The following is a 24625-nucleotide window of genomic DNA, read 5'->3' as shown; positions in this document are numbered from 1 at the left end:
TCGGGAACTTCTCCCCGGGTGGGCCGCCACATGGCCCCTGGAAGGAAGGACGGTGTGCCGGTTTCACTCTGGGTGTCCGGAATGCAGGCACCAGCCATTACAGGGGGCTTGCTTCTTTTTTTTTTCTTCACCCTCCCCCAGTGAAATTGCTTTTGCCTTCTTTTGTTTTCTTTTTACATTCCCTTTCCCAAACTTCTCAACTGGGACTGTGCCCAGGCCCCCTGGCTGGCAGGTAGGGGAGGGAGGAGGAGACTGGACTTCTGCTAAGTCCCGCACCGGGGACAAGCCACACTGACCCGAAACCTTGTCACAGTTGGAGGGGTCAGTTGTCACCCCCAAACCCCGGAGTTCTCTCGTGCAAGCGCGTGCAGCAAACGGAAGGCAGATGCTGAATTTGAACCCGTTGCTGCCTCTCATCTCCCCAGCAAATTATTTGGTGTTTACAATCCCCTCCGTTTTTCATAGAACAAGCCCCCCAAACGCTTTTATCTGCCAAGAGAGGCAGAGAATAAAGCATGTGCACTGAAGACGTGTGGCAGGCTCTGACAGCTCCCTCCCCAATTCCCAGTCCGCCCCGCCAACCTTGCCAACGAGAACCCTGATCTCATTGGGTGGTGGGGAAGGAGATACAAGGAGAGACCCTGAAGGCCCAGGAGGAGGGGAAGGATTCTCAGCCCCAAAGAGGGGAGACCCGTCATTAAGAAGATCTCCGTAACAAAGAGCAAGGGGAGTGAGATGGGAGCCGGGAGAAGGAGAAAAAGAGGTTCCAGGAAGGGCCCCGGAGATTTGTGGGGTTTTTTGAGGGAAGAGGTATTGAAGAGAGAGGTGCGCGGCAGTGGATGGGGAGGACCGGGTATGGGGGTAAGCTCGGTGCCTCCTGCACGGTGTGCGAACAGCACAGCAGAGACCTGAGTGCATAAGGGGATTGCAGGAGAAGGCTCTCTCCGCAGCTCTATTCATCATAACAAAAATACCCACCAATGGGGAAGGACCTGATAAGGTGTGATATATGCATGTATATATACTCCTCAGCTATAAGAAACGGACAGACACACGTCGGGGGTAAGATCGCGTCCCCCTGGGCCCAGAGGCTGTTTAAGATTCTCTCTCTCCCCCTCTCTCTGCCTCTCTTTCTCTCTCTTTCTAATAAAAGAAAAAGATTTCTGCATTTTACTGTATGTAAATTATACTTCAATTTTTTTGATTAAAAAAAAAAAACACAGGAACTTCGGAGCCCTGTTCTATAACAGTTGACAATCTGCATTTTGCCTAATAAGATTCAGAGAGACAAGGAGTTACAAATACCAGTTTCAATAAGGTGGGGGATGCTGCCGCCACTCCCGACCCTCAAGGAGCCTATTTCTGGAGTGAGCATGGACAGGGAGAGCGGAACAGACCTGCCTCCGATCCCATGAGCCCCTGGTGGGCTAAATACATTAACGCTGCATGATCCCAGTCTTCCAAGATTCCATGCCTGTTTTGGGGGGTGAGGGGGATATCCGTGAGTCAGCTGCTACCCAACTGAAGAAAGAGAACTCTGTTCTAATGTCAAAGCCGAAACTGACCACGCAGGTCTATAGTAAAGGCATAATAAGGTTTCCAACCTGGCGCTTTCTTAAGATTCCCCCCCACCCCATGGTAATAGGGACCATTTACAATTTTTGCTTAATATGCTGATTTTTGGAACCCCAACCCTTGGGTGAGATGTGACTCCACCATCAAGAATGGGAGTGATTTGGGGCACCTGGGTGGTCAGTCGGCTAAAGCCTCTACTTTTGTCTCAGGTTATGATCCCAGGATCCTGGGGTGGAGCTACTGGGCTCTCTGTTCAGCGGGGTGCCTGCTTCCCACCGCCCCCATTGCCTGCCTCTCTGCCTGCTTGTGATCTCTGTCTGTCAAATAAATAAATAAAATCTTAAAAAAAAATAATTAAAGACTAGACTCCAGGGGCACCTGGGTGGCACAGTTGGTTAAGCAGATGACTCTTGATTTTGGCCCAGGTTATGATCTCAGGGTTCTGAGATCAAGCCCCATGTCAGGCTCAGAGGATTCTCTCCCTCTTTCTCCTCCCCGCACCCCGCCAAACAAATAAATAAATCTAAAAAAAAAAAAAAAAAAAAAAAAAAAAGAAAAAGAAAAGAAGAGCAGAAAGACTAGAACTCCAAAGTTAGAATGGGGTCAAAACTTTGAAATAATATGGAGATAATAATACACTCAGAGAGGGGCACCCGGGTGGCTCAGTTGTTAAGCATCTGCCTTCAGCTCAGGTCATGATCCCAGGGTCCTGGAATCGAGCCCTGCATAGGGCTCTCTGCTCAGCAGGGAACCTGCTTCCTCCTCTCTCTGCCTACCTGTGATCACTTTCTGTCAAATAAATTTTTAAAATCTTAAAAAAAAAAAAAAAGAATGTGAGTGATTTAAAAATTGTTTTTTGGTTATTGCTTAAACCCCTAACTACACCTGGGCCTCACGGATCATGACTCTACAGGCATTACAGAGCGGTTCCTCTCATCCCCCAACCTCCCCCACCTCCCACACTCCCCCCCACCCCCCTACCTCTCCCCTCCAGGAATCTGAGCTCTGGAGAAAGAGGAGGACTCTGTCCATCCCTTCTGATGGAAGGGGTCTCTGTTGTGACATTCGCAGGGCTGTTGCTGACCCATTTACTTTCGCACTAATGCTATGTTCATTCCTATCGATGGCTTTTATTTCTTGGGAAGGGTTATACACTTGCAACAGCCTGATAAGTAAAATCATCCAACAGTTGGAAATAAGGCAAATAGATAACCGATGTCCTTTCAAAGTCAAATCAAAACATTGTCTAACAAGCCCTCCTAAGGGTCATCTGACCCTCTAGGGGAATGTCACTCTGCTTGACTTATTATTTGCTATTGATCAGGGCCCAGGATCTGTAAAGACCCCTGTTAGCTGGTAGAAAACTAGTAAGTTACAAATTATTTTTGTCTGGTAGAGAAATCATGCAAATGATTTCTTTCTAATAGAGAAGATAACCCCCAACATTATAATTTTGTTGCCCTATAAACATTCACCAGTGTTGCCTCTAACTTAGCAACCTTATGAATATTCCAGAATTCTAATTTTTGGGTTATTGTTGTTTTTCTTTCTGCTAAATCTCTCTCTTCTATCTCCATATATAGGTACATGTAAATGTTTCCTGCTCATACCCTTTATTGAACTAGCTTTCTCATCCTGCTGGTTCCTTCATTAACAAATGAAGTCTTGCTTCATTTATTTATTTATTTACTTAAATTTATTTATTTATTTATTTATTTATTTAAATTAAAAAAAAAAATTTAAAAACTCACATGTGCCCACTATATATTTCTATAAGAATGATCTATTCAAAATTTCAGAAACTATACTTTGAGAAGACTTTCACAGTATTTGGTTTTCCCCCATGCCAACTCTGCCACTTCTTTCTGACCTTGGGCAAGCAATGATGTCTCTGGTGGTTAGTTTCTTCATCTGTGAAATGGGAGCCATCAGCCTGGCCTTTCTGACTCCGACACATGATATTTCTAACTCCTCTTGCAGGGAAACAAGACTGACATGCTGCCATCAAAGAAAATGGGTGCCCAGAGCCATGTTCTCAGGTGCAACCTCCTTGTGACCTTCCTGCCTCCCGCCACTCCCTCACCTTGAGAGATGGAGGTAAGACTCAGACTGGTTAGGTAACCTGCTCACGGTCACAGAGATATTATTCATAATGATGATTTATTTGAATGTGGTATATGACAGCATCAACTTCCTCATAGAATCCGTAGCAGCCCAGTGAGAAGTCTATATCATCCCCATTTTACAGATAAAGAAACTGAGGTCCAGAGAAATGATATAGCTTGCCTCAGGTTACATAGTGAGTAACAAGTGGGCACAGCCCTTGAGATTCCAGCTCTCCTAACCTCCTGAATCCCCAAGAGCAAGAGAGGGGCTGGTGGGAGTTACTCTGGGCCCCCACTCTTATCCTGAGAACCCCCACTTATATCTGTCAGATACATATTGGGTACCACACAAGATTGCAAATGAAAAGGGGTCCCAGAAGCTTGAAAACCTTGGCCCTGGATGATCTTCATCTGCCCAGATCAATAGACTTGTTTTCCCCTCCTCATCTTCCTTTTGGTGAAATGGTCAGAGTGGGGGGTAGTGACCACGGTCATGGGAAGAAGCAGAAAGACCTGGTCAGCTTGGGCCTGAACACATGGCTCTCCAGACTGGAGAGAAAGGGTAGCTCTATCTAAGGGATGCTCGGGGTCCAAGCTGGTGAAGTGATGTGGGCCGACAGGTAGTAGCCACCCTGTCAGCAAGAATAAGCAAGACTAGATGATCCTGCCAAAGGGTAACTAGATGATCCTGCCAAAGGGTAACTCTCTAGATGATAGCATTCATGGACTTTTGTTGCTGTTTTTTAAATCCAATAAAAGCTACTTATTAAGTGTTCATCCCATGCCAAGTGTTTTGTATATATATTATGTCATTGAAACTTTATAATTTATGTCATTGAAACTTTATAATACTCCGATGAGGTCAAATCTGTTGTTCCCAATTTATGAATAAAAAAACCGAGGCCCCGGCACGTTAAGTAACTTCCCAAGGGCAGCTAGGAAGTGGCAGGTCTAGAAAGCTGATTACTAAGCTTCCCATCACTACTGCACTGTCCTTTGTGTTTTTCTGTATTTCCCAAGCTTTTTGACAATGAATACATGTTGCTTTCATAAACTCGAAAAAGTCTTTCAAGTTACTGACTTTTAGAAAAACCCCGTCTGCCCTGATGTTCTGTGCTTCCCTGGTTCTCACACCCTACCCAGGACCCCCTCCACGGCCTCTGTCTTTGCAGACTCCTGCCTTGCTGTCCCTGCCCCCACACCAGCTTGCGTGCGTGGGTGGGGGGTGGGGCGAATGTCCAGTGTCCCAGTCTTGCTGAGGTCTGCTCAAACTGTCTCCGGGAGGCCTCTGGCCTCTGGGGCAAAGCTGGGGGCAGGCCCAGGGAAGGAGAAGGGGAAATAGGAAAGGATGTGAAACTTGGCCACAGCCAGGCGGGCAGCACCCCTGCTGGGTGTCCCACAGCGGTCCCTCGGTGGAGGACAGGAACATCCAGTTGAACTGACGGCCAGCTGAGGCAGGTGAGGCCAGCGTCCGAGGGGGAGGGGGCTGTGAAATTCAGGGAGCCAGGGGAGCTGGCCTAGGGGGGTGGACCACAAAGGCAGGGGAGGGGGAACACTGTCCTTGGTTCTGTGTCAGGACAGAGTTGGCCGGTGGTGGTGGTGGGGGGGGTTCCGGATCCAGGACCCAGAATAAGTGAGTGGGGGGACCATCTTCATTCCTCGGGTTTGGGAGTTAGTGAGAAGTGGTGATATAAACCCATCCCTCTAACCAGAGTTCCTGGGTTTTGGCCTCCCCAAGACACAAGAAGCTGGGGAAAGCCTGGGAGTGTCAGAGCCAGCACAGGGGTCCCGTAGACACTCCAGTAGGTGCTGAAAGGGGTCGAGTATGTGTGGGGGTGGTGAGCACACGCGTTGTGTCAGGGGGCTGTGAATTTCTATGTGTACGCACAGCTCTGCCATCTGGGTGAGACAGTGTTAATTAAATAAGAAGTAGGCGCTTGATAAATATTTGTTCAATGGAATTGATCATCTGTAGGACTATATGAGTGTGTGGCTGAGTGCGAGATGGAGTCCATTTGGGCGTCATTCGTGCATCCGGAAGTGTGGAGTGGATTGTGAGTCTGCTCCCTGTGTTTGTTCTATGGGACTGGAGGCCAAGCTTGTGTGTCTGAGTGTGTACCTTCAGTTGTGTGTGGCATCTGTGTGAATTTCTGGTGCTTCATGTACGTACGGGGTCACTGGGGCTGGGTGCAAGGTAGACATCGAAGGCCCTGGAGGTGTGTATGTGCACCGGTGGCGGGGGTATGTGTAGATATCATTGTAGGTGTGGGATTCAAGTGCAAGTACGAGTTGGGTGTGTGTGAGTGTGTGAGGTCTAGCCCCGCCCCTATGTCTTCGCAGTGGCATCATGGAGGCCCCGCGGGGCTGGCTGGTGGGCTGTGTGCTGGCCGTATCCTTGGCCTCTACAGTGACCCAGGACGTGTGCCGAGCACCGGACGGGAGGGCGGGGGCTGCAGGACCACCTGGCCGAGACGGACGGCCAGGCCTCAAGGGGGAGCGAGGGGAGCCAGGTAAGCCCTTCCCTCTAGACCCCAGCCCCTCGTCCCTTGGCTGGGCCTGGCCTCCGGGGTGGATGCTTGGGGGCGGCCCCAAGAAGCAGGAATCCACCTGGGTCCCCACATGAAGCCCCTGCAATCTGCACTTGGTCCCCGGGGCTGAGGGGAACCTATCCTCCTCCCTGGACATGTCCCCAGGCTGCCAGGCCTCTCTCTGAACCCCTTTCCTGCCTGAGTCCTCTCTCTCACGGACCACCACAAACAACAAACGTGAAAGGTCTTGGAGTAGCGTCCAGTCCTGGGTTGTCGTTCAGTTACCAAAACGATTAAGGTGCTCATCTTTGAACTCAGGAGACTCATCTTGCTGTGTGACCTCGCGCAAGTTACTGACTCTCTCTGAACCTCGGCTTCCTCATCTGTAAAATGGAAAAAATAACCCTACCTGGCACGTAGAGATGATCAGTTCACGGCAACTATCCTTTCTGCATCCTTCCAGCCCCCACACCCAACTCAGTCCCTGCTTCCCCATTCCTAGCCCCTTCCAGTTTCAGAAACTCACATTCTTAAAAAAAAAAAAAAAAAAAAAAAAAAAAAGGTGGGGGAGGGGTGTGGCTGTGAAGGAAAAAGGAGGAGGACATGCTCAGAGTAGAAAAAGATATTCTCAGTCCCCTGGAGCCTCCCAGTCCAGAGCAGACCAGAAGGATCTGCATGAACATTTGCGACTTGGCATCCAGGCCTCCTAAATGTAGTCCCGAACCCAAAGGAGTCCGGGGCAGTGGCCCGGCGAGGTGTGGAGGAGCCTGTCCTGCTTTTGCAAGAATCTGACAGCTTCCAAGTACCTGTTCTCACTTTTCTCCACTTTAGAGATAAGGGAGCTGAGGGTCAGTGGTTGAAACACTTGCCCAAGGTCACACAACCAGCCAGAATCAAGGTCTTAAAGGCCCAGGCACTCCCGCATCCTCCATCCCACCACAGCCGAGGTCCCAGCCATCTCCCTGAGGACTGGTGGACACTGGACTCCCCCTCCAGATCTGGCCTTTCTCCCCACAGGGGCTCCCGGCATGCGGACAGGCATCCAAGGCCTTAAAGGAGACCCGGGGGAACCTGGGCCCCCTGGAAAGCCTGGCAACATGGGCTTTCCTGGACCCAGTGGCCCCCTGGGTCTCCCTGGCTTCCCAGGACCGAAAGGCATCAAGGGCAACCCAGGAAACATCAAGGACCAGCCACGGCCGGCCTTCTCAGCCATAAGGCGGAACCCCCCCATGGGTGGCAACGTGGTCATCTTCGACACGGTCATCACCAACCAGGAAGGCCCGTACCAGAACCACACGGGCCGGTTCCTCTGTGCTGTGCCGGGCTACTACTATTTCACTTTCCAGGTGGTGTCCAAGTGGGACATCTGCCTGTCCATCGTGTCGTCCGGGAGGAACCAGTTCCGGCGCTCCTTGGGCTTCTGTGACACCAACAGCAAGGGGATCTTCCAGGTGGTGTCCGGGGGCATGGTTCTCCAGCTGCAGCACGGGGACCAGGTCTGGATTGAGAAAGACCCCGTCAAGGGCCGCATTTACCAGGGCCCGGAGGTGGATAGTGTCTTCAGCGGCTTCCTCATCTTCCCGTCCATCTGAGCCCGGGAAGGACCCTCCCACCCCTGGCTGCACATGCTTCCTGCTGTGTGACTCCAGCCCACACCTTCTACCTCTCTGGTTTCTATGGTCTGCTCTCTATCAGAGTGCTGTTGCTTTAGCTGCCTGAAGGGTGAGGGCTGGCTCCCGGAGCCCCCAAAAACTCACTGCCCACTGCCCACTGTAAGATGGATTTCCTAGAATTCTTCCTAGAATAAACACTTGAGTTCCTGTGTGCTAAGCCTGAGGTTCTGATGCTGTTCTGGGCACTGGGAGGGAGCACAGGAATGACAATCGCTGAGTGCTTACAAGGCAAGCCTGTATTTCGTATTTTACAACCTGTATTTAGGAGGTCCTGGGAGCCTCAGCAGCCTGGGTTCAAATCCTAGGCCACCACTTACCAGTTGGCCAACCGTATGTATATGACATAACTTGAGTGACCTCAGTTTCTTTATCTGTAAAATGGGAATAACAAGGGCACTTACTTCAAAGCCTTGTCGGGAGGACTGAATGACTTAAGACACGGAAATTGCAGAACAGGGACTGCTTCATAGTCAGGACTTCGGAAGTTTGAGCCATTGTTGTATTTTGTTTCATCTGTAGGGCTGGGGAGTGAGGTGGGTATCACGACCCTACTTTCCAGATAGTGAGGCAGGCTGGGGGCATGAGGTGGGCATAAAGCCCACGGTCAGTGTTGAAGAGGAGGACCTGGGATTTGAACCCAGAACTTAACGGTATCCGATCCTGCGTGTGTGCGACGGTGACCCTTGCCAGCCTCCATAGCCACATGCCTGACAGGTGACACTTGATTTCCAATGCAAAACAGCAAAACATGAGCAAGACTCAGAGAAGGGGAGCGACTAGCCCAAGGGCAACCAGCAGTCTTCCCCGAAGCTAGGTTCCTGAGTCCTGTCCTGGGCTTCCCCCCGCCCCAGGGAAGCATGGAGGCTGGGGCTTCCTCCCTCCCGGGCTGGGCATCCCTGCTGGCTGGGACTGAGAAGGTCTGGGGGGCCCACGGTGCATATTCCCGGGGTCCCACTTAGCCTGTGCAGAGCTGCTCGGAGGCAAGAAGCCCCACCTCGTCCTCTGAATGCGAAGACAATAAGTAGCCGGAAGTTTGGTTCTGAGGATGTCTAATGCCCTGGGTGTTTCCCCAGAGAAAGCCATTTGTGTCCCGCGCTGCACACACACCACACATCTGCACACCACACATCTGCACACCACATGTGCACACTCGTTGAAACCTTCACACCCGCAGACATACTTGGGGTATCCGTGCTGTCCTACCCAGGCACTCTGTGCCTCAGACACCCAAGTACCCCTCCTAAACTGTCAGAAGTACACTCTTACACACACACACACACACGCACACATACACACACACTTTCTCTCTCTCACACACACACAGACACACACACAACCTCGACACATGTGTCCCAGGCACACCCGTGCCACGCCCTCCTCATCCTCCAACACGCATGTGCCTTAGCACCGCCTCAATTCTCTCACTGGCTGACCCTCACATGCGCTCACACTCCCACCGGCCGGCCCCCGAGGCCCAGGATCGGTGTCTCCCACCTACTGTCGGACACAAGGAGCAGCTGGAGTCCCCACAAACCCGTACCTCCCCCCAGGCCTTGGACAGACTCCCGAGACCCTCTCCTGGGCCGGGGCTGCCCCACCTGCAGCTTCTGGGGGTCAGGAAGGAGAGGGTGACCCCGCTGTAGCCCCAGGGCTGTGCTGGTCTCCTCTGGCCCCTCTGTCTGCTTCGGGCCTCTGGTCTGCCCCAGCTCCCTGCCTCCTGGCCCAGAACATACGCTTCCAGAAAATGAAGCAGATCTTCGAGCACCTACGATGGGCTGGGTATTTCCTAGCCACGGACACACCGGATCTCAGCAATCCCTCCTCACGGAGCCTCAGGGACAGGAGATGCCTACCCGCCGTCACACTGCCAGAGAGTGGCAGGTCGGAGATGTGAACCGGCTCTGCTGACCCCAGAGTGGAGCGCTCCTCTCATTGCAATGGGACTCGAAGATGTCCCGAGTGCAGCCCCTGCAAGTGGTGGGAGAAACCAGGCTAGTGCAGGGAGGGTCAGGCGGCCCCTTATCCTAAATCCCACCTAGACGCACCCCCGCACCCACCCTGCCTGAGGCAGATCATCCAGAGGAGGGGAACAGGCTCAGGCCAAGCCCAGCAGGGCCTGGACGCTGGGGCCGGGCAGGCTGAGCATGGGCCAAGGCTGCCACCTGCTGGACAACACGGACCCGCGCAAACAAGATGAGAATGGAAGATGGGGTCTACCCAGCAATGTCATGTCTACCCTTTCTGCTCTTCCCAGCCCTCTACCTGCTGGGGACTTCCGGGGCCAAGTTCATTCACATCCTTGCCCTCAGATCACATTCTGCAGCCCTGGGCGAAAGGGTGTAGGGACAGAAAAGGAGACCGAGGCCCTTAAGGTCACTTGGTGGGGCAGGGGCAGAGCTGTGAACCCCGCTCACTCCTGGCACCAGGCTAAGCATTGCGCTTGCCTCACTGGGTCCTGCTGGGTCATCACCACTGCCCTGCATGGGAGCTATTGGAACCCCCCATTTACGCAGGAGGAATGGATGCTCAGGGAGGTCAAAGGCCTCACCCCGAGTGACACCGGGGACAGGTAGAGTGTCAGGGTGGGACCCCTCAACTGCTCAGCAGCCCCTCCTCCTAAGAATGTCATAGGAGGAGAACAGGAAGAGAGGAGAGGGCTCTCTCCCAGCTCTGCGAGCCTGGCCCCAACCAGCAACCCTGCAGCAGCCACCACAGGTTCCAAGACCAGATGCAGGGGTGCCGGAGATGGAGGCAAGGGAGGCAGGGGTCATCAAGGGCCCCAGCAAAGGAAGACGCGCGCACATGCAAAACCTAGACCTGCCCTCCTGCCCCCCGCACCCCCCCAGTATACAGACCAGAAGATTGAAGCCTAGAGTGGTTTGCAGAGGGCCTCAGAGCAAGGCAGTGTCAGGGCTGGAGGACATCCGAGGCCACTGACTCTGTCCATCACAGCAGGCTGCCTGCCATCGAGGCTTGCCCATCCTGGTGTCCACCCCCAAGTGTAACAAGTGAGAGGGGCAAACGGAAGATTCTAGAATAAGGCCTGCCACTTCACAAGTGCATGCGAGGTTTGTTTCTTGGGGCAGCGAAGCAGAGGGGTCAGAGCAAGGCTTTGGACCCCAAGAAATCAGTTGCACGTGATTTTTGGTAAGGACTTTCTCTCTCTCTCTAACACACACACACACACACACACACACACACACACACACACACACACGCCCTCCAGCAGACCCGGGGTGGGGTAGACATTTCCTCATTTCAGACACGCATGACCCTGGGGTGGGGAACACAGGGGCATTGCTGCGGTCAGCCAGACTCAGTACCCAAAAGAAAGTACTGAGTCAGGAAGAATTATGGGAAAGGGGATGTGGGATTGGAAGCAGGGTGAGCAGAGGGGAGGGGGCCGCCCAGCCTGCTCTGGGCCCTCCTCGATGTGACTACTCTGACACGGTATCTTCCCGCCAGGGAGAACGGAAGCAGATCTAAGGACATCTCTGTGACCAGACCAGAATCCTGCCAACCCAGGTGAGGCCAGGACCCCCGCCCAGGCGAGGGCAATTGGCAGTTCCCCCTGCCGCCTCCCTGAAACGTGGGGACAACTTGATTGGTGAAAGGAAGGAGGGTCCCCATCGCTGCCGAGCTGAGGGCCTGGGCGCAGAGACGAGGTCCCATCTCCATCCATCCTGTGGTCCCAGCCCTCAAGGGGCAAGGGAAGGGGCCTGGGGAAGGGAGGCAGGCTCCGGAGGGCTGAGAAGAACTGGCCTGGGGAACAAGCGAGTGAGGACGGTGGGTGAGGGGCTGGCGGGGGCCAACTCAGCTCTCTCCCTACCCAGATCCTTCCCCAGGATGGACATGGGGTCCAGTGCCCAGCCCCACCTCGGACTAAACCTGTTGCTGCTCCTGCTGGTGCTGCCACTTGGGGGCCAGGCCAGCACAGGCTGCTACGGGATCCCCGGGATGCCGGGCCTACCAGGGGCCCCCGGGAAGGATGGCTACGATGGACTGCCGGGGCCCAAGGGCGAGCCAGGTGAGTCTGCCAGCCTGCTGGGGAGGCATCACGGGAGGCCTGGGGGCAGCGGGCACGTGTCCATCGGGGGCTACAGCTGGGGGAAGGAGGACGGCCACTTGCTAGCAAGACGTGCAATCCTCTGCTGCACCAGCTCTCCGAGCAGAGGCCAGCTTTCCTGGCAGGGGTCACCCATCTCTCCTCAGACCCCAGGACTCGGTCCCCCCGTTCCCCAATTTTGTGCCTCAGTGTCTCCTCTGACACCAAGGAGAGAATGAGAGCACCCGTCCAGGAAGTGGGGGGAGGATCACAGGAGATGACCCTGGAGACCTTTGGCAAATTCTAAAGTGTTGTGCTCTTTGATTACAACCCCTCCAACCACCTGCTCTGCAGCATGGACCTCAGGGCGGGGGGTGGGGTTGCTGGGGGGACCCGGTGGAGTGGACATGGTGAGTGTCCACATTGCACAGATGGCCCTACCACTTCCTTGTGCAAAGAGCCTCAGTGTCCTCATCTGTCGAATGGGGAGACAGTAGTACAGGCGGCACAGGGGCGCTGGGATGATTAAACAAGTTGGAATGTAAAACAGGACCGCGCATGTGGTAAGGTCTCGGGGATGCGTAAGCTATGCACGTTACAGCTGTCATCATTGCTTTTATGGGAGGTCTGTGCTCACTTTCCTCCCTGGGATCCTAAGGAGTTGGGGATATGGGGAGTGAGAAGTCGGGATTGCAGAATGATGGGCAAGTCCTAGCATGAGCAAAGAGGGCTAAGGACATCGGGGGTGTGTGGGTGCTGGGCAGGTGCTGGAGTCTGGGGGCGCCTTCTGGGTCAGGTGCATATCTGGGATGCAGGTGTGTCTAGAGCCAGCATGGGTGAGACTGGGGTGAGGTTGGATGGAGGTGCTGGGGGGCAGCAGAAGCGGTGGAGGGGGAGGCCAGGGACAAGGAATGTCCTTGGGATTTTCCCCACTGCCATCTTCCCTCCTGGCACTAGAATGGAATTTTGCCAACAATCCAGAAGGAATTCTTCGATTCAGGGTGAGCCAAGTGAGGCCCCCAGGGCTGCCATTTTTCAAGAACTTACACTACAAGGCTATCTCTGGCCATCCTGTGGCCTGGGTGGCTGACAGTCCCCAATTATTGAGCTCCTACTATATGCCAGGCATGGTTCCAAATGCTTAGCATATGCCTACCTTATGGAGTAGGTAAAATTGTTAACTCCGTTTTACAAGTGAGAAAACTGCGGCCAAAATCCTTTTTTAAAGTGCCATACGGCCATTTTATAAATGTTAAAGCTGAGGTTCAGAGAGACTGAGCAACTTACCCAAACTCACACAGCGGAATCCTGTCCTATGCCAAAGGCCATGCCTTTGGCCACCACCCCCCACTGCCTGTCAGGTCCCTCCCCCAGCACGTCTGCCCCCTCCCAAACAGTTGCTGGAAGCTGTCCTGAAGGATAAGACAGGGCCCTGCAGTGCCTCCAGGCCTCACCAGGAGCTGACCTTCCCGAGCACTTCCTGTGCTGTGCCCAGCTCTCGCACGCTCCCGCTCCAAGCTCCCAGTGGCTCTCTGGGGTCTGATCCTTCCTCGGAATCCCTGTTCCCTGTCCCATCACTTCCTTCCCACCTGCTCTCTCCCCAGGAATCCCAGCTATCCCGGGAACACGAGGACCCAAGGGTCAGAAGGGAGAACCCGGCACACCTGGCTTTCCTGGGAAAAATGGCCCCATGGGAACCTCTGGGATTCCCGGGGTTCCCGGCCTCATGGGACCCCCAGGGGAGCCGGGCGAGGAGGGTAGATACAAGCAGAAGCACCAGTCCGTGTTCACAGTCACACGGCAGACGGCCGAGTACCCCAGGCCCAACAGCCTGGTCAAGTTCAACACAGTCATCACCAATCCACAGGGGGATTACGACACGAGCACCGGCAAGTTCACCTGCAAAGTCCCGGGGCTTTACTACTTTGTGTACCACACGTCGCAGACGGCCAACCTGTGTGTGCACCTGTACCGCAGTGGTACCAAGGTGACCACCTTCTGTGACCACATGTCCAACAGCAAGCAGGTCAGCTCGGGCAGCGTGCTGCTGCGGCTGCAGGTAGGGGAGCAGGTGTGGCTGGCAGTCAATGACTACAATGGCATGGTGGGCACCGAAGGCTCCGACAGCGTCTTCTCTGGCTTCCTGCTCTTTCCTGACTAGGGCGGTCAGGCTGGCTCCAGCCCCAGGGCCGCCCCGCCTCCCTGAGCTTCCCCGAAAAAAACCACTGTGCTCAGGCCATTCTCCCTACCTGATGGACTCCTCTTCCAGGAAGCCCACCCTGACCCCCTGCCCCACGTTTTCTCCCTCCTCTGAGCTCCTTCAGGAGTCACTGCTTTGAGACTTAACCAACACCTTCTAATACTGTCAATGCTTTTTGCCCCCACCAACCCCAAGTCTTGGGAAAGGCAAGGAGATATATAAATAAATAAATAATTTGATAAATATGCAAGTCTCAGGCTTCTCACTGCCAAGTTCTCCAAGAAGCGGCCTCTTCATCCTCAGCTTTGCACCTGCCGCTGCCATCTGCGGGCTCTAGATTTAGACAGAGCATCTAGCTGGTGCTCAGTAAAGGTTGGCACTCAGCATCCCGTGGCCATTTGGGAGAGTGTGATTGAAGGCCGCCAGAGGTCCCCAATGGGCCATCTGCTGTCACTTGTTTGGGTGAGAGGTGCTCCTGTCATTAAAGCTGTCCATGCTCACGGGTAAACAGGCGTGTTCGAATTCCCAGACCCGTGCGGAATTGTGGCTGCGCCTGTCACAGGAGGGGTTTGGGCTCAGGTAAGCCCAATGTAGACCAAGAGCAGATGGGCAGTGAATTTGTGCCGAATTAATGAGTTAGTTGGGGCGAATGAATGATTAAATAGTGGGTAAATGAGTGACTAAAAGCAGAGTAAGTGTATGAGTGAGATGGGCACAAGCCAGTAAGAGAGAATCTGTCCCCCCCATTTGTCTGATTCACCCCAAGTAACCGACAAAGTCTGGCAGCCCCCAGGAGCTCAGCTAACACCACTGCTGTCCCCAGGCCGGTAGGCTGCCCCCACAAGGCTCCTGATGGTTGGACCCGGATGTCACAATCCTTGCTGGAGGACCAGGAGGCCAGATTCTAGTCACAGCACTTTCCCTGTGGTGACCATGAGAAGGGTTGATAGTTGAAGTTCAAAAAAGATAAAAAGTGTAACTTTCCTGGGCAGACTGCCCGTCCAGCGTTAGAGCCCACCTAGTCCCAAGGAGAACCTGCCCGGCCCGGCTGGGATCTCAGCTTGCTTCCACAAGGCCCCACGGGGCTCACAGGGACACTGACCCACCCAGCAGGGGGTGTCAGAACAATGGCTGCGGCCCACAACCAACACCACCAATTTTGGCTCTTTTGTTCATGAAAGGAGCCATTCCACACCCTCCTGCCTTTGCCATGTTGTTGGGTGCCATACCCCCCGCCCCGCTCACACACTAGCCCTCCGTCCACCTGGCGGATACACACTCAGCTGTCAGGGTTCAACATAAAAATCACCTCCTCCACGAAGCCTTCCCTGATTCTCCCTTCTGTGTCTCCGCAGTGCCCTCCAGAGCCTTGGATCACAAACTAGGTGACTTTTTAGAGCCTATGTTCCCAAATCCGGTGGCACAAGAAAGTCATGCATGTACACACACACACACGTACACACGCACACACACACACACAGAGTGGGAACAGAGGCAAGAGCCCAGGAACCCCGGCTGGGTCACGGGGTGCTTCTGGCAGGGCCAGGGCCAGGTCACGGGGCCACTCCCCTCACGGCTCTCCTCCATCAGCCACTTAGCAGTCCGCCCAGCAACGCCTCAAGTGATACAACTTTCTTCTCATTTCTCTTTTGTTTAAAAAATCAATACACCATTTATGTAGGCCACAGTGTCAGATCAGAAACCTGTGCTTTGGAAACGACAACTTTTGTGCCGTTTTTATTTTCCATAATTGTTTCCTTGTTGTTCTCGCTTTGTCATGAAAGAAGGGCCTTTGAAAATGCCAGCTTGTCTGCTGGGCTGAGCGGAACCCGGCGAGGGCTTCGAAGGGGGGCAGGCAAGGGGAGGGGAGTGGGACCAGAACGAGAAGAGGATGCCCCAAGGCATGGCTTGAGTCTGCTTGAGGTTCTCTCTCTCCCTCTCCCGCGGCTTTTCCCCTTGAACAAAATAAATAAACAAAAACTTTAAAGAGAAGACAAAGACACCCCAAGCCTCAAGGAATCCCTCTTAGACCGCGGAAACTTGAGGAATTGTACGTCTCTGCTGCCACGCTTGGTAGGGATCGTTCCCTCTGTGTCAGGGATATGAGGCGGAGTTTTACAGGTACAGACACCAGCTGACTCCTACTCAGGGGCCGAGGCCCAGAGACCCCTCTGCTCCTGATCCCTGATCCAGGCATGGCTCCCATGCACCCAGCCTCCAAGAATTCATTCTTCTCTTCGTATATATAACACGGCCCCTGGGTTCGCATGTGGGACCTACAGAAGGCTGGGCCCTGGACATGCCAGGTTACCTCAATGGCCCCCCACACCCCATGCCTTCCATTCACATATGGGGAAACTGAGGCCAGTAAATATGCCTGAGGCCACATGGCTAGACCAAAGCAAAGCTGGGATTCAAACTTGGGGGAGGATGACTCCTAAGCCCGTGGCTGTCCTCCCCTCCCTGCTGGCTCCTGCTCTTAGTCTTCAGCTGTCTCCTTGAACTCCAAGTTCAAGCTCATGTTTTCTCATTGCCAACAGCCACCGAAGAATTAGAAGCCCAAGGCCAGGTGGCCCTTGGGGGCCCTAGAAGAACCCTAGGGTTCAGAAGAACCCTAGACTTGCAATCTATGAATTTACAAAGTCATAGGCACAGAGACTAAGTGGTACAGAGCTCTACCCTTCTCCCAGCTCAGAATCCAATGCCTTCCCTTCTCATCCAGGCTCAGTCCCTTTGAGTCTATAGCTGGCCAAGCCCAGAGACCCTTTGGTTTTACCAAACTAGTTTCTTCTTTCCCTAATACCCACTGCAGGTAACCATTAATTTCCATCAGTTAACATCCACAAGCTCAAAGATGTTCTGTCTCCAAACACAGATGTCAAGTAGGACTCTCCTGACCTGTGGCAGCTCCTGATCTAGCTGAGCACCCATCACTAGGAGGGGCACCCATCCTTGTGAGGGACACCTGTCCACATGAGGGGTACCCATCCCTGCGAGGGGCACCCATCCCAGTGAGGAGGACCCGTCCCAGAGAGGGACACCTGTCTCTGCGAGGGGCACCCATCCCAGAGAGGGGCACCTGTCCCAGAGAGGGGTACCTGTCCCCACAAGGGGCACCCACCGCTGCGAGAGGCATCACGTTGCCTCAGATGCAGCGTCAGTGAACAGGATGAGACCCTGGCATCGGGGACGGCTGGCTCTGAGTCCCGCAGCTGCCACTTGTATGAGGTGTGGGCTGCAGCAATCTTTTCTTTTTCCTTTTCCTTTCCTTTTTTTTTTTTTTTTAAGATTTATTTATTTATTTTAGAGAGGAGAGTGTGTGCAGAGAGGCAGAGGCAGGGAAATAAGGAGAGAAACCAGCGCCCTGCTGAGCAGGAGCCAGGCACCGGGCTCGACCCCAGGACCCATGAGATCACACACTGAGCCAAAACCGAGTCCGACACTCAATGGACTGAGCCACCCAGGCGCTCCTAGTCCCCTCTTTTCTCTGACACTTATCACAGAGGCCGTGAGACCACTGCATCATTCCATGCTTAAACCGGTCTCCCCCAGTAGAAGGAACTCTCCCTGGGGACAGGAGACACAGCTGATCTGCTTGTGACCATCTCCAGCACCTAGCACAGGGAGGCTCGTGATAGACATTTGTTCAGCGACGACTTTCTCCCCTCGGAGCCTCAGTTTTCCCATATGGAAGGCGAGGGCAATGAGCTAGGTGACCTCCAAGCTCGTGTCCAGCCCGGACCTGGTGTGATTCCAGGATCAACAAGCAGTTAAACCCCTGCCTATGCCCATCATGGTCACCGGCTTCAAGCCCTACTGTAAGCAGAAGGAAGGGCTCTCAATAAATAATGACCACATTCAAAATTCATGATTAGATAATTTTCTGAGAATGGGGCAAGAGCGGAAGTATAGAACGGGAAGAGGACAGAGAAGATGCACCCAGAAAAGGGAAGCCTGAGACATGCGTGATCCTAGCAATTAACACGTACCCTGTTCTTTCTAGTTTATCCTCTGCTTTCTCTTCCATGATCGCAAATGAGCCCCCCAGTGCCCTGTGCTGTCTACAGCACAGGTGTCCTTATAGTCCCATCATCTAGCAGAGGAAATTGGGGCTCCCCTGGGTCCTCTTGGTGGAGAATATTTTGACCCCCTTTCGAGACCTCAGGAATCAAATTCACTGATGAGTGACAGAGCCAGAAAATGAGTCACGGTTTCTGACTCCAAATCCAGTGCTCAGGCCCCAGGCCAGCCATGTTCTCATGTCAGGGAGGAACGCCCATGTCTGCTGGAGGGGATCGCAAGGCCGGGGGACCTTGGCACGCAAGCCACCGGTTGTGGCCATTCTCCCAGCACAGCCTGTTCTAACAACTGCTGAGCTGGCGAAACCAAACCGGCCAACCACCCTCCCCATTTACAGTAAAGCCCTCCAGATTGCAGAAATGGGACCTGAAACTGCCTGGGTGGGCCAAGAGTAGAGGGGGCTGTCCTGCTGGGCCCAGGGGAGGGGGCCCTCAGGGGAAGGCCCTTCCTGTCTCTGGGGACTGGAACTTCCGCTTCAGCCTGAGAGCAGCAGGCGCCTAGGTCCTGGTCCCACTGCTGCCCAGCCCAGCGGCATCACCGGACTCCAGGTTCCCAGGTGAGGTTGGGGCTTGGTGCCTGGGGGGAGCAGCAGCAGGACCCATATGGCAGAGGGTAATGATTTCCAAAGGGGACCCCTTGCGTCCCCTGCCTCACAGCCACCAGGGGCGAATAACTGTGTGGATCCCTGGGCCCAACCCCAGACCCCGGGGAGTCAAACTCCCTGGGGGCGCGTTTGGGGGTCTACGGCTAGCCCTGAGTGATGGGAGGCACCCACATAAAAGCTTTGGAGTCAGTAAGACTTGAGCTGAGTCCTGCTCTGTCTCTTAGATGCCGGTGACCTGGGGTGAGGCAGGAAACCTCTCTCAGCTTGGACCCTCTCTGGGAATAATAGAACATTCTAGGGGCACTGAGAGCCCCAAAGGAGGTCAGGCTTGACCTGGTTCGGGATATGTCAGAGGCAGAGATGAAATTAGAACTCAGGTCCCCCTCCGCCTAGCCCAGCGTTTCTCCAACACCTACCTTCTCTCATTTCCTCCCCGTCTGCTGAGAAAACTCAGCCTGACTCTTTCAAGGAACAAATTTGACTCGTAGGGGGAGTGGCGAGCAGTGAGTAGTTAGCCCTGAGTGAAGCGAACCCTGCTTGTCAAGGAGGGGGTGGGACCACACACCCCACGAGAGACCACGGTCCTCTCAGACTCCATCTCACGGAATCCTCTGCCCTGACAGGTTAAAATTTGCTTAAGAGGTCCAGGGAGGTTAAGGTCCTTGCCTGAGGTCATGCAGTGAGCGGGCAGCCAAGGGGCAGTGTAAGTCCAGTTGGCCTGATTCCAAGCTGGGGGCAGGGCAGGGAAGGGACTGTTGGGGGCTGGAAGGATTTGGGAGAACTGCTGACACAGAAAAGATGTGAGGGGCAAGGCTGGCGGTGGTGACACACGGTGGGGAGAGGGATCAGACCAGGTGAGTCCTAGGTCCTTGCCCAGATCTGAGACTCAGCGGCCCCTGAGATGAGCCAGAACCCGGATCTTCCCCTCCCCCCACCCCACCTCCTGCTTCCCCAGCAAGCCTGAGTCTCATGGTGGGTCTGGGCCCACTGCCCTCATGCCCCCCGCCCCAGTCAGATTAGAGCTCTCCACCCCTGGGCGGCATCCCCCTGAGACCTCCTTTCCCCGAGCCCCATCTCCCAAAGGGGCTGGATTCTGTTTTATACTTTTCCAACCATCCTCTATCATATCCGGGGGTTCGTAGATGATGGGGATAATACAGAAACAGCTACTATTCGTTCAGCCTTTCCTCCATGCCAGGTCCTACCTCATCCATCCTCCCGTGAATCCTACGTGCCAGAGGTTAGTATTATCCCCATTTCGTGGAAGGGGAAACACGCCAGAGAGAAGCGATTAGCCTGAGGCCCTTACCTGAGAGAGGCAGAGGACTGAGTGGGGCCCTGGCAGTCATCAGGGGTCCCTCACCACCGCCCCTGACACAGACCCCGCTACAGCAGCAGGAGCAGTAAGGACAGACGCCTCCACTGAGCGCCATACCCCACGCTGCTCCAAATGCCACCATACTTAGCCCCATCAGCCCGTCTGGCTCCGAAGCCCACGTTCGAACCACCAGGCTCAGCAGCCTCTTAACAGAACACGCTGTGAGGTTGAAGATGCAAAGGACATGGGTAGGAATCCCAGCCCCAAAGTGGCCTTGTGACCTTGATGGGGGTCCCACCCTCTCGAATACCCAATCTCCCCATCTGGAGAAGGAGAAAGCCGGGTGCCTCCCTGGGGGTGGATGGGGGCTGTGTGGAGGACCACATGCAATGAGACAGCAGCACGTACCATGTTTGGCGCAGAGCCTGGCTAAGTGCCCAATGTGTGGGTTACTGAAGTGGTCCAATCCGTCATGCTGTAAAACCTCCAGGAAGAATGGGAACCGGTCTCATGCAAAGATAAACAATTTAGGTTTAATTTTTATTACGTGAATGACCCTCAATTTTTTAAAAGATTTATTTATTTTAGAGAGAGAGAGTAAGCATGAGCAGGAGGGGCAGAGGGAGAGGGAGAGAGAATCTCAAGCAGACTCCGCACTGAGCCCAGAGCCTGACGTGGGCTCACAACTCCAAGATCACAATCTGAGCCAAAACCAAGAGTCAGGTGCCTAACCGACAGCACCAACCAGGTGCCCCTGTCCCCTCAATTTTGTAAAGCAACAGTAGATCCGATGAGTTTTAAGTTCCCTTCTGTCTTGAGAATTGATGCTATGGGGGGTTGGCTATGCTGACCAGATCAAGACAGCACAGTTCTTCCTAGTTCTCTGGGATTCAGAAGGGGCCAGTGTTTCCCTCCTCCCCCAGCCTTTGGAGGGACCTGAGGATATTTCATCTGCAGAGATGGCCTGCTGTGCCAGCAGGCATACTGGCTTGAGAGGCAGACAGGCCTGGGTTTGAGTACTGGCTATAGTCCTTTCTGTATGACCCTGAGCAAGTGTTGCAGCCTCCCAGAGCCACCAACCAGGTCCTCTTTGGTATAAAAATAACAGCTTCCTCCAGGCTGTGCTCTGAGGGTGTAAAGTGGCCCGCTCTGGAAACAGCACTGGCTCCCTGAACTCAGAAGCTCTCTTGAATGAGAACGCTTGCAAGAAAATCCAAAGCCAGAGAACCCCAGCTCTGATGTCCGGTCCCGCTGACCCCTCATGCCCCTCCAGCCACACTGGCCTCCCTGCAGGGTCCTTGATGCTCCAGGAGCTGTCCTGCCTCCGGGTCTTTGCCCCTGCTTCCTTTCCTCCTGGAACATTCTTGCCCCAGTCCTTGCTGAACCTCCAGCTGTCAGCCCGAACACCCCTCTCAGAGATGCCGCCTGCCCACTCCCCACCCAGAAAACCATCCACCTGCCCCTCAACCCCCGTGGCTCTCCCTCTCCCTCCCAGCACCCCTGCGTTTCCTGCAGAGCACTCTGCAGACTCTCCCTGCTTCCATGGACTTCTCTGTTGACCTGGTTATCATCCGCCTTCTCCTAAGGCTGCCAGCTCCATGAAAGCAGGAGCCTTTGCTGTGTCACCCCAGCACCCTGCACAGGGTCTGGCTTGGTGGAAAGGACACACTCAGTGAGTATGGGAAGGAGTGAATGAATGATGGCACACATGGTGCAAGTCGCCCTGGCAATAACCCACTCCATCTTCTTGTCCCCCCGCAGGCGGTAGCTGAGACGGAGCGGTGATGACGGCCCCGAGGGGCTGCGTTCCGGTGTTGCTGCTGCTCCTGAGTCTGTCGGGTGCCTCCTGGGCCCAGAGCAGCTGTACTGGACACGCGGCCATCCCTGGCATCCCGGGCATCCCCGGTGCACCAGGCTCTAACGGCAAACCTGGGACCCCAGGGACAAAGGGAGAGAAAGGTACTGCCCGCTTTGGGGGATACATTCGTGTCGTTGAGCAAGGTCCCATCTCCTGCCTCCCCGGTCACAGCGGCTGACCCAAGAGATCGCAAAAGCACTTGCAAATCCATCAGCTTGCCAAGCACCCCCTTCTCCTCCGCCCCGCAATGACTTTGAGAAGAGGGAATTCCGATTCCCATTTTACAGCCCGGAAAACTGATGTCCAGAAGGACTACTGAATTGCCTGAGGGAGTCACGTCCATATCGAGGCTGAGATCAGACCGTGGCTCTCTCACCCCTAAGTCCAGGCAGACAGAGAGCTCCGCGGCAGACGCGCAATCCCGGGCTGCCTCCCGGGGGGGGGTGGCTTCCCCTCCCTGAAATGCAGTTTCTTTACCTATAACATGTGGGCAGATTCTTTACAGGGTTGTCACAGGGTTCAAATGAGACTTCCCACCAAGAAAACCCCCTGGAAAATGTTCGTTTGTTCGTTCATTTAACCAAAACCAACTTTTGTCCTCACACAATCGCCAAGTGACCCTCGAAATCCCACAAAGTATCCTCATGAGCCCATTTTACAGAGGAGGAAGCTGAGCCCCAGAGAGTGTGACTCCATCAAGGGGACATGACTAATAATGGCAGATGTCGCAGGACATCTGTCTGTCCCCTGGGCCCATGCTCTCAGCCACGATACTCTGCCCCTTCCCTGGAAAAGAGGTTTTGTCTCGCACTGTGCCAGACAGACGGGTAGCAGCCACATGGAGGGCATGAGAAGGTTTCCAAGATTCAGTTCTAGGCTCCAGTGAAAGGAATGTCAGGATTGATTAAAGATGTCTACCCTGAGGGGGGAGTGAGGAGGGAGAGTATGTGGGCTGAGAATTCATTCTCCGGCTCCAGGCTGGAACAGGGGAGCCTGTATGAGCTGGTGAGGACGGCAGGCCCAGCACCCTCCCTAAGGAGACACCACTGTCCACTCCTCGGGTGTCAGGTCCCATTGCTACAGGGAAAGCGGGGCTGAGAGGAGGCCACCCCCACCCCCCTCTCTTCCACACACAGCAAGCTGGGGCCCAGAGAGGAGCAGGGACATGGCAGAAGTTACACAGCCACGCTCCTGGACTCCTAGCCCGGGGGCTCCTTCTTTGGGTTCTCAGCGATCCCTGGCCCATCATGTCTCTTGTCTCTGCTTTTCCAGGGCTTCCAGGGCTGGCTGGAGACCATGGCGAGTTTGGGGAGAAGGGAGACCCAGGGATGCCTGGGAAACCAGGCAAAGTAGGCCCCAAGGGCCCCATTGGTCCCAAAGGTTCCCCAGGCCCCCCCGGGCCCCGTGGCCCCAAGGGCGAGTCAGGGGACTATAGGGCCACACAGAAAATCGCCTTCTCTGCCACGAGGACCATCAACAGCGTCCTGCGGCGGGAGCAGCCCATCCGCTTCGACCACGTGATCACCAACGAGAACCGCAACTACGAACCTCGCAGCGGCAAGTTCACCTGCACCGTGCCCGGCATCTACTACTTCGCCTACCACGCCAGCTCGCGAGGGAACCTCTGCGTGAACCTCATGCGGGGCCGGGAGCGCATGGAGAAGGTGGTCACCTTCTGCGACTACGCCCAGAACACCTTCCAGGTCACCACGGGCGGTGTGGTCCTCAAGCTGAGCGAGGGGGAGAACGTGTTTCTGCAGGCCACAGACAAGAACGCCCTGCTGGGCTTGGAAGGTGCCAATAGCATCTTCTCTGGGTTCTTGCTCTTCCCAGACGCAGAGGTGTGAGCTGTGGGGCTGGCTGGCTTCCTCCCCATCCCTTACCCCTGCCAGCAAGGCTCACTTGGACCCCCATCCCCACCCCCACCAGACCGAAACGCACAGTAGGGCTCCGTGGATGTTGCTGAAGGAATGAGCAAATAAACTTTCCAAGGCCAAAGGACAGTGGTCTAATTCAACTTTGTCCCCCAATATCTAGCACACAGTAGGTGCTCTGAAGTGCTGCTTGAACGCTGGTTGAATGAATGAGTGAGTGAATGACCTCTGAAAGCAAAAACTCCATCTGTTAGGAGGTGAATGGAGAACCAGACTGCCCAGCTCTGTGACAGCCACACAGTGGGAGATGGGGAGGGAACACCGGCTACTGAGCACCTACCGTGTTCCAAGCGCTGGATTAGACCCGTTCATTGTCTCATTAAGCCTCACTCATGGGGGGAGATAGGGTACATCATGCCCAGTTTATAGAGAAGACTGAGGATCAGACGGACAAAGGGATTGTCCTTGATTCCACAGGCAGAACTGGGTCGGCCCACTGATGACTTGAGACCCCTTTCAAGGCAATGTACTGAGGCTGGACACTACAAAGGTTTTTTTGTTTGTTTGTTTTTGTGGGGTTTTTTTTTGAGATTTTATTTATTTGACAGACAGACAGAGATCACAAGTAGGCAGAGAGGCAGGCGGGGAGCGGGGAGCAGGCTCTCCGCTGAGCAGAGAGCCCGATTCCGGGTTCAATCCCAGGACCCTGAGATCATGACCTGAGCCGAAGGCAGAGGCTTAACCCACTGAGCCACCCAGGAGCCC

The 24625-nt window shown here is 54.5% G+C and overlaps 3 protein-coding genes across 6 annotated transcripts; all 3 read left to right on the top strand.

Annotated features, from left to right (window-relative positions):
- The first annotated feature begins 4987 nt into the window (after nt 1-4987).
- C1QA (complement C1q A chain) lies at nt 4988-8036 on the top strand. 2 transcript variants are annotated; one of them, XM_032302619.1, is made up of 4 exons: nt 4988-5138; nt 5656-5734; nt 6021-6190; nt 7226-8036. In XM_032302619.1, the coding sequence occupies exons 2-4, from the start codon at nt 5685-5687 to the stop codon at nt 7798-7800; spliced, it is 795 nt and encodes a 264-aa protein (XP_032158510.1). In that variant the 5' UTR covers nt 4988-5138; nt 5656-5684; the 3' UTR covers nt 7801-8036. The 2 variants fall into 2 exon arrangements, with proteins under 2 accessions (XP_032158510.1, XP_032158511.1); XM_032302620.1 differs by lacking the exon at nt 5656-5734 and having other exon boundaries at nt 4997-5138.
- A 3243-nt stretch (nt 8037-11279) lies between these two features.
- Nucleotides 11280-14371, top strand: C1QC (complement C1q C chain). The gene is made up of 3 exons (XM_032302634.1): nt 11280-11406; nt 11715-11908; nt 13531-14371. The coding sequence occupies exons 2-3, from the start codon at nt 11728-11730 to the stop codon at nt 14085-14087; spliced, it is 738 nt and encodes a 245-aa protein (XP_032158525.1). The 5' UTR covers nt 11280-11406; nt 11715-11727; the 3' UTR covers nt 14088-14371.
- A 4216-nt stretch (nt 14372-18587) lies between these two features.
- On the top strand, nt 18588-23987 carry C1QB (complement C1q B chain). 3 transcript variants are annotated; one of them, XM_032302369.1, is made up of 4 exons: nt 18588-18762; nt 21715-21800; nt 21890-22087; nt 23259-23987. In XM_032302369.1, the coding sequence occupies exons 3-4, from the start codon at nt 21913-21915 to the stop codon at nt 23831-23833; spliced, it is 750 nt and encodes a 249-aa protein (XP_032158260.1). In that variant the 5' UTR covers nt 18588-18762; nt 21715-21800; nt 21890-21912; the 3' UTR covers nt 23834-23987. The 3 variants fall into 3 exon arrangements, with proteins under 3 accessions (XP_032158260.1, XP_032158259.1, XP_032158258.1); XM_032302368.1 differs by lacking the exon at nt 21715-21800 and adding an exon at nt 19299-19433; XM_032302367.1 differs by lacking the exon at nt 21715-21800 and having other exon boundaries at nt 18592-18762.
- The last annotated feature ends 638 nt before the right edge of the window (nt 23988-24625 follow it).

This window comes from Mustela erminea, chromosome 10 (assembly GCF_009829155.1).
Source record: "Mustela erminea isolate mMusErm1 chromosome 10, mMusErm1.Pri, whole genome shotgun sequence".
Classification (NCBI taxonomy): domain Eukaryota; kingdom Metazoa; phylum Chordata; class Mammalia; order Carnivora; family Mustelidae; genus Mustela; species Mustela erminea.
This window is presented reverse-complemented; position numbering and strand designations above follow the sequence as displayed.

What these genes read in the sequence shown, in the direction of transcription:
- C1QA (XM_032302619.1), top strand. Translation starts at nt 5,685, where the DNA reads ATGGAGTCCATTTGGGCGTCATTCGTGCATCCGGAAGTGTGGAGTGGA. An exon ending in CCGGAAGTGTGGAGTGGATT is followed by an intron (nt 5,735 to 6,020) that starts GTGAGTCTGCTC and finishes ATGTCTTCGCAG; the next exon opens with TGGCATCATGGAGGCCCCGC. An exon ending in GGGGGAGCGAGGGGAGCCAG is followed by an intron (nt 6,191 to 7,225) that starts GTAAGCCCTTCC and finishes TTCTCCCCACAG; the next exon opens with GGGCTCCCGGCATGCGGACA.
- C1QC (XM_032302634.1), top strand. Translation starts at nt 11,728, where the DNA reads ATGGACATGGGGTCCAGTGCCCAGCCCCACCTCGGACTAAACCTGTTG. An exon ending in GGGGCCCAAGGGCGAGCCAG is followed by an intron (nt 11,909 to 13,530) that starts GTGAGTCTGCCA and finishes CTCTCTCCCCAG; the next exon opens with GAATCCCAGCTATCCCGGGA.
- C1QB (XM_032302369.1), top strand. Translation starts at nt 21,913, where the DNA reads ATGACGGCCCCGAGGGGCTGCGTTCCGGTGTTGCTGCTGCTCCTGAGT. An exon ending in AGGGACAAAGGGAGAGAAAG is followed by an intron (nt 22,088 to 23,258) that starts GTACTGCCCGCT and finishes CTGCTTTTCCAG; the next exon opens with GGCTTCCAGGGCTGGCTGGA.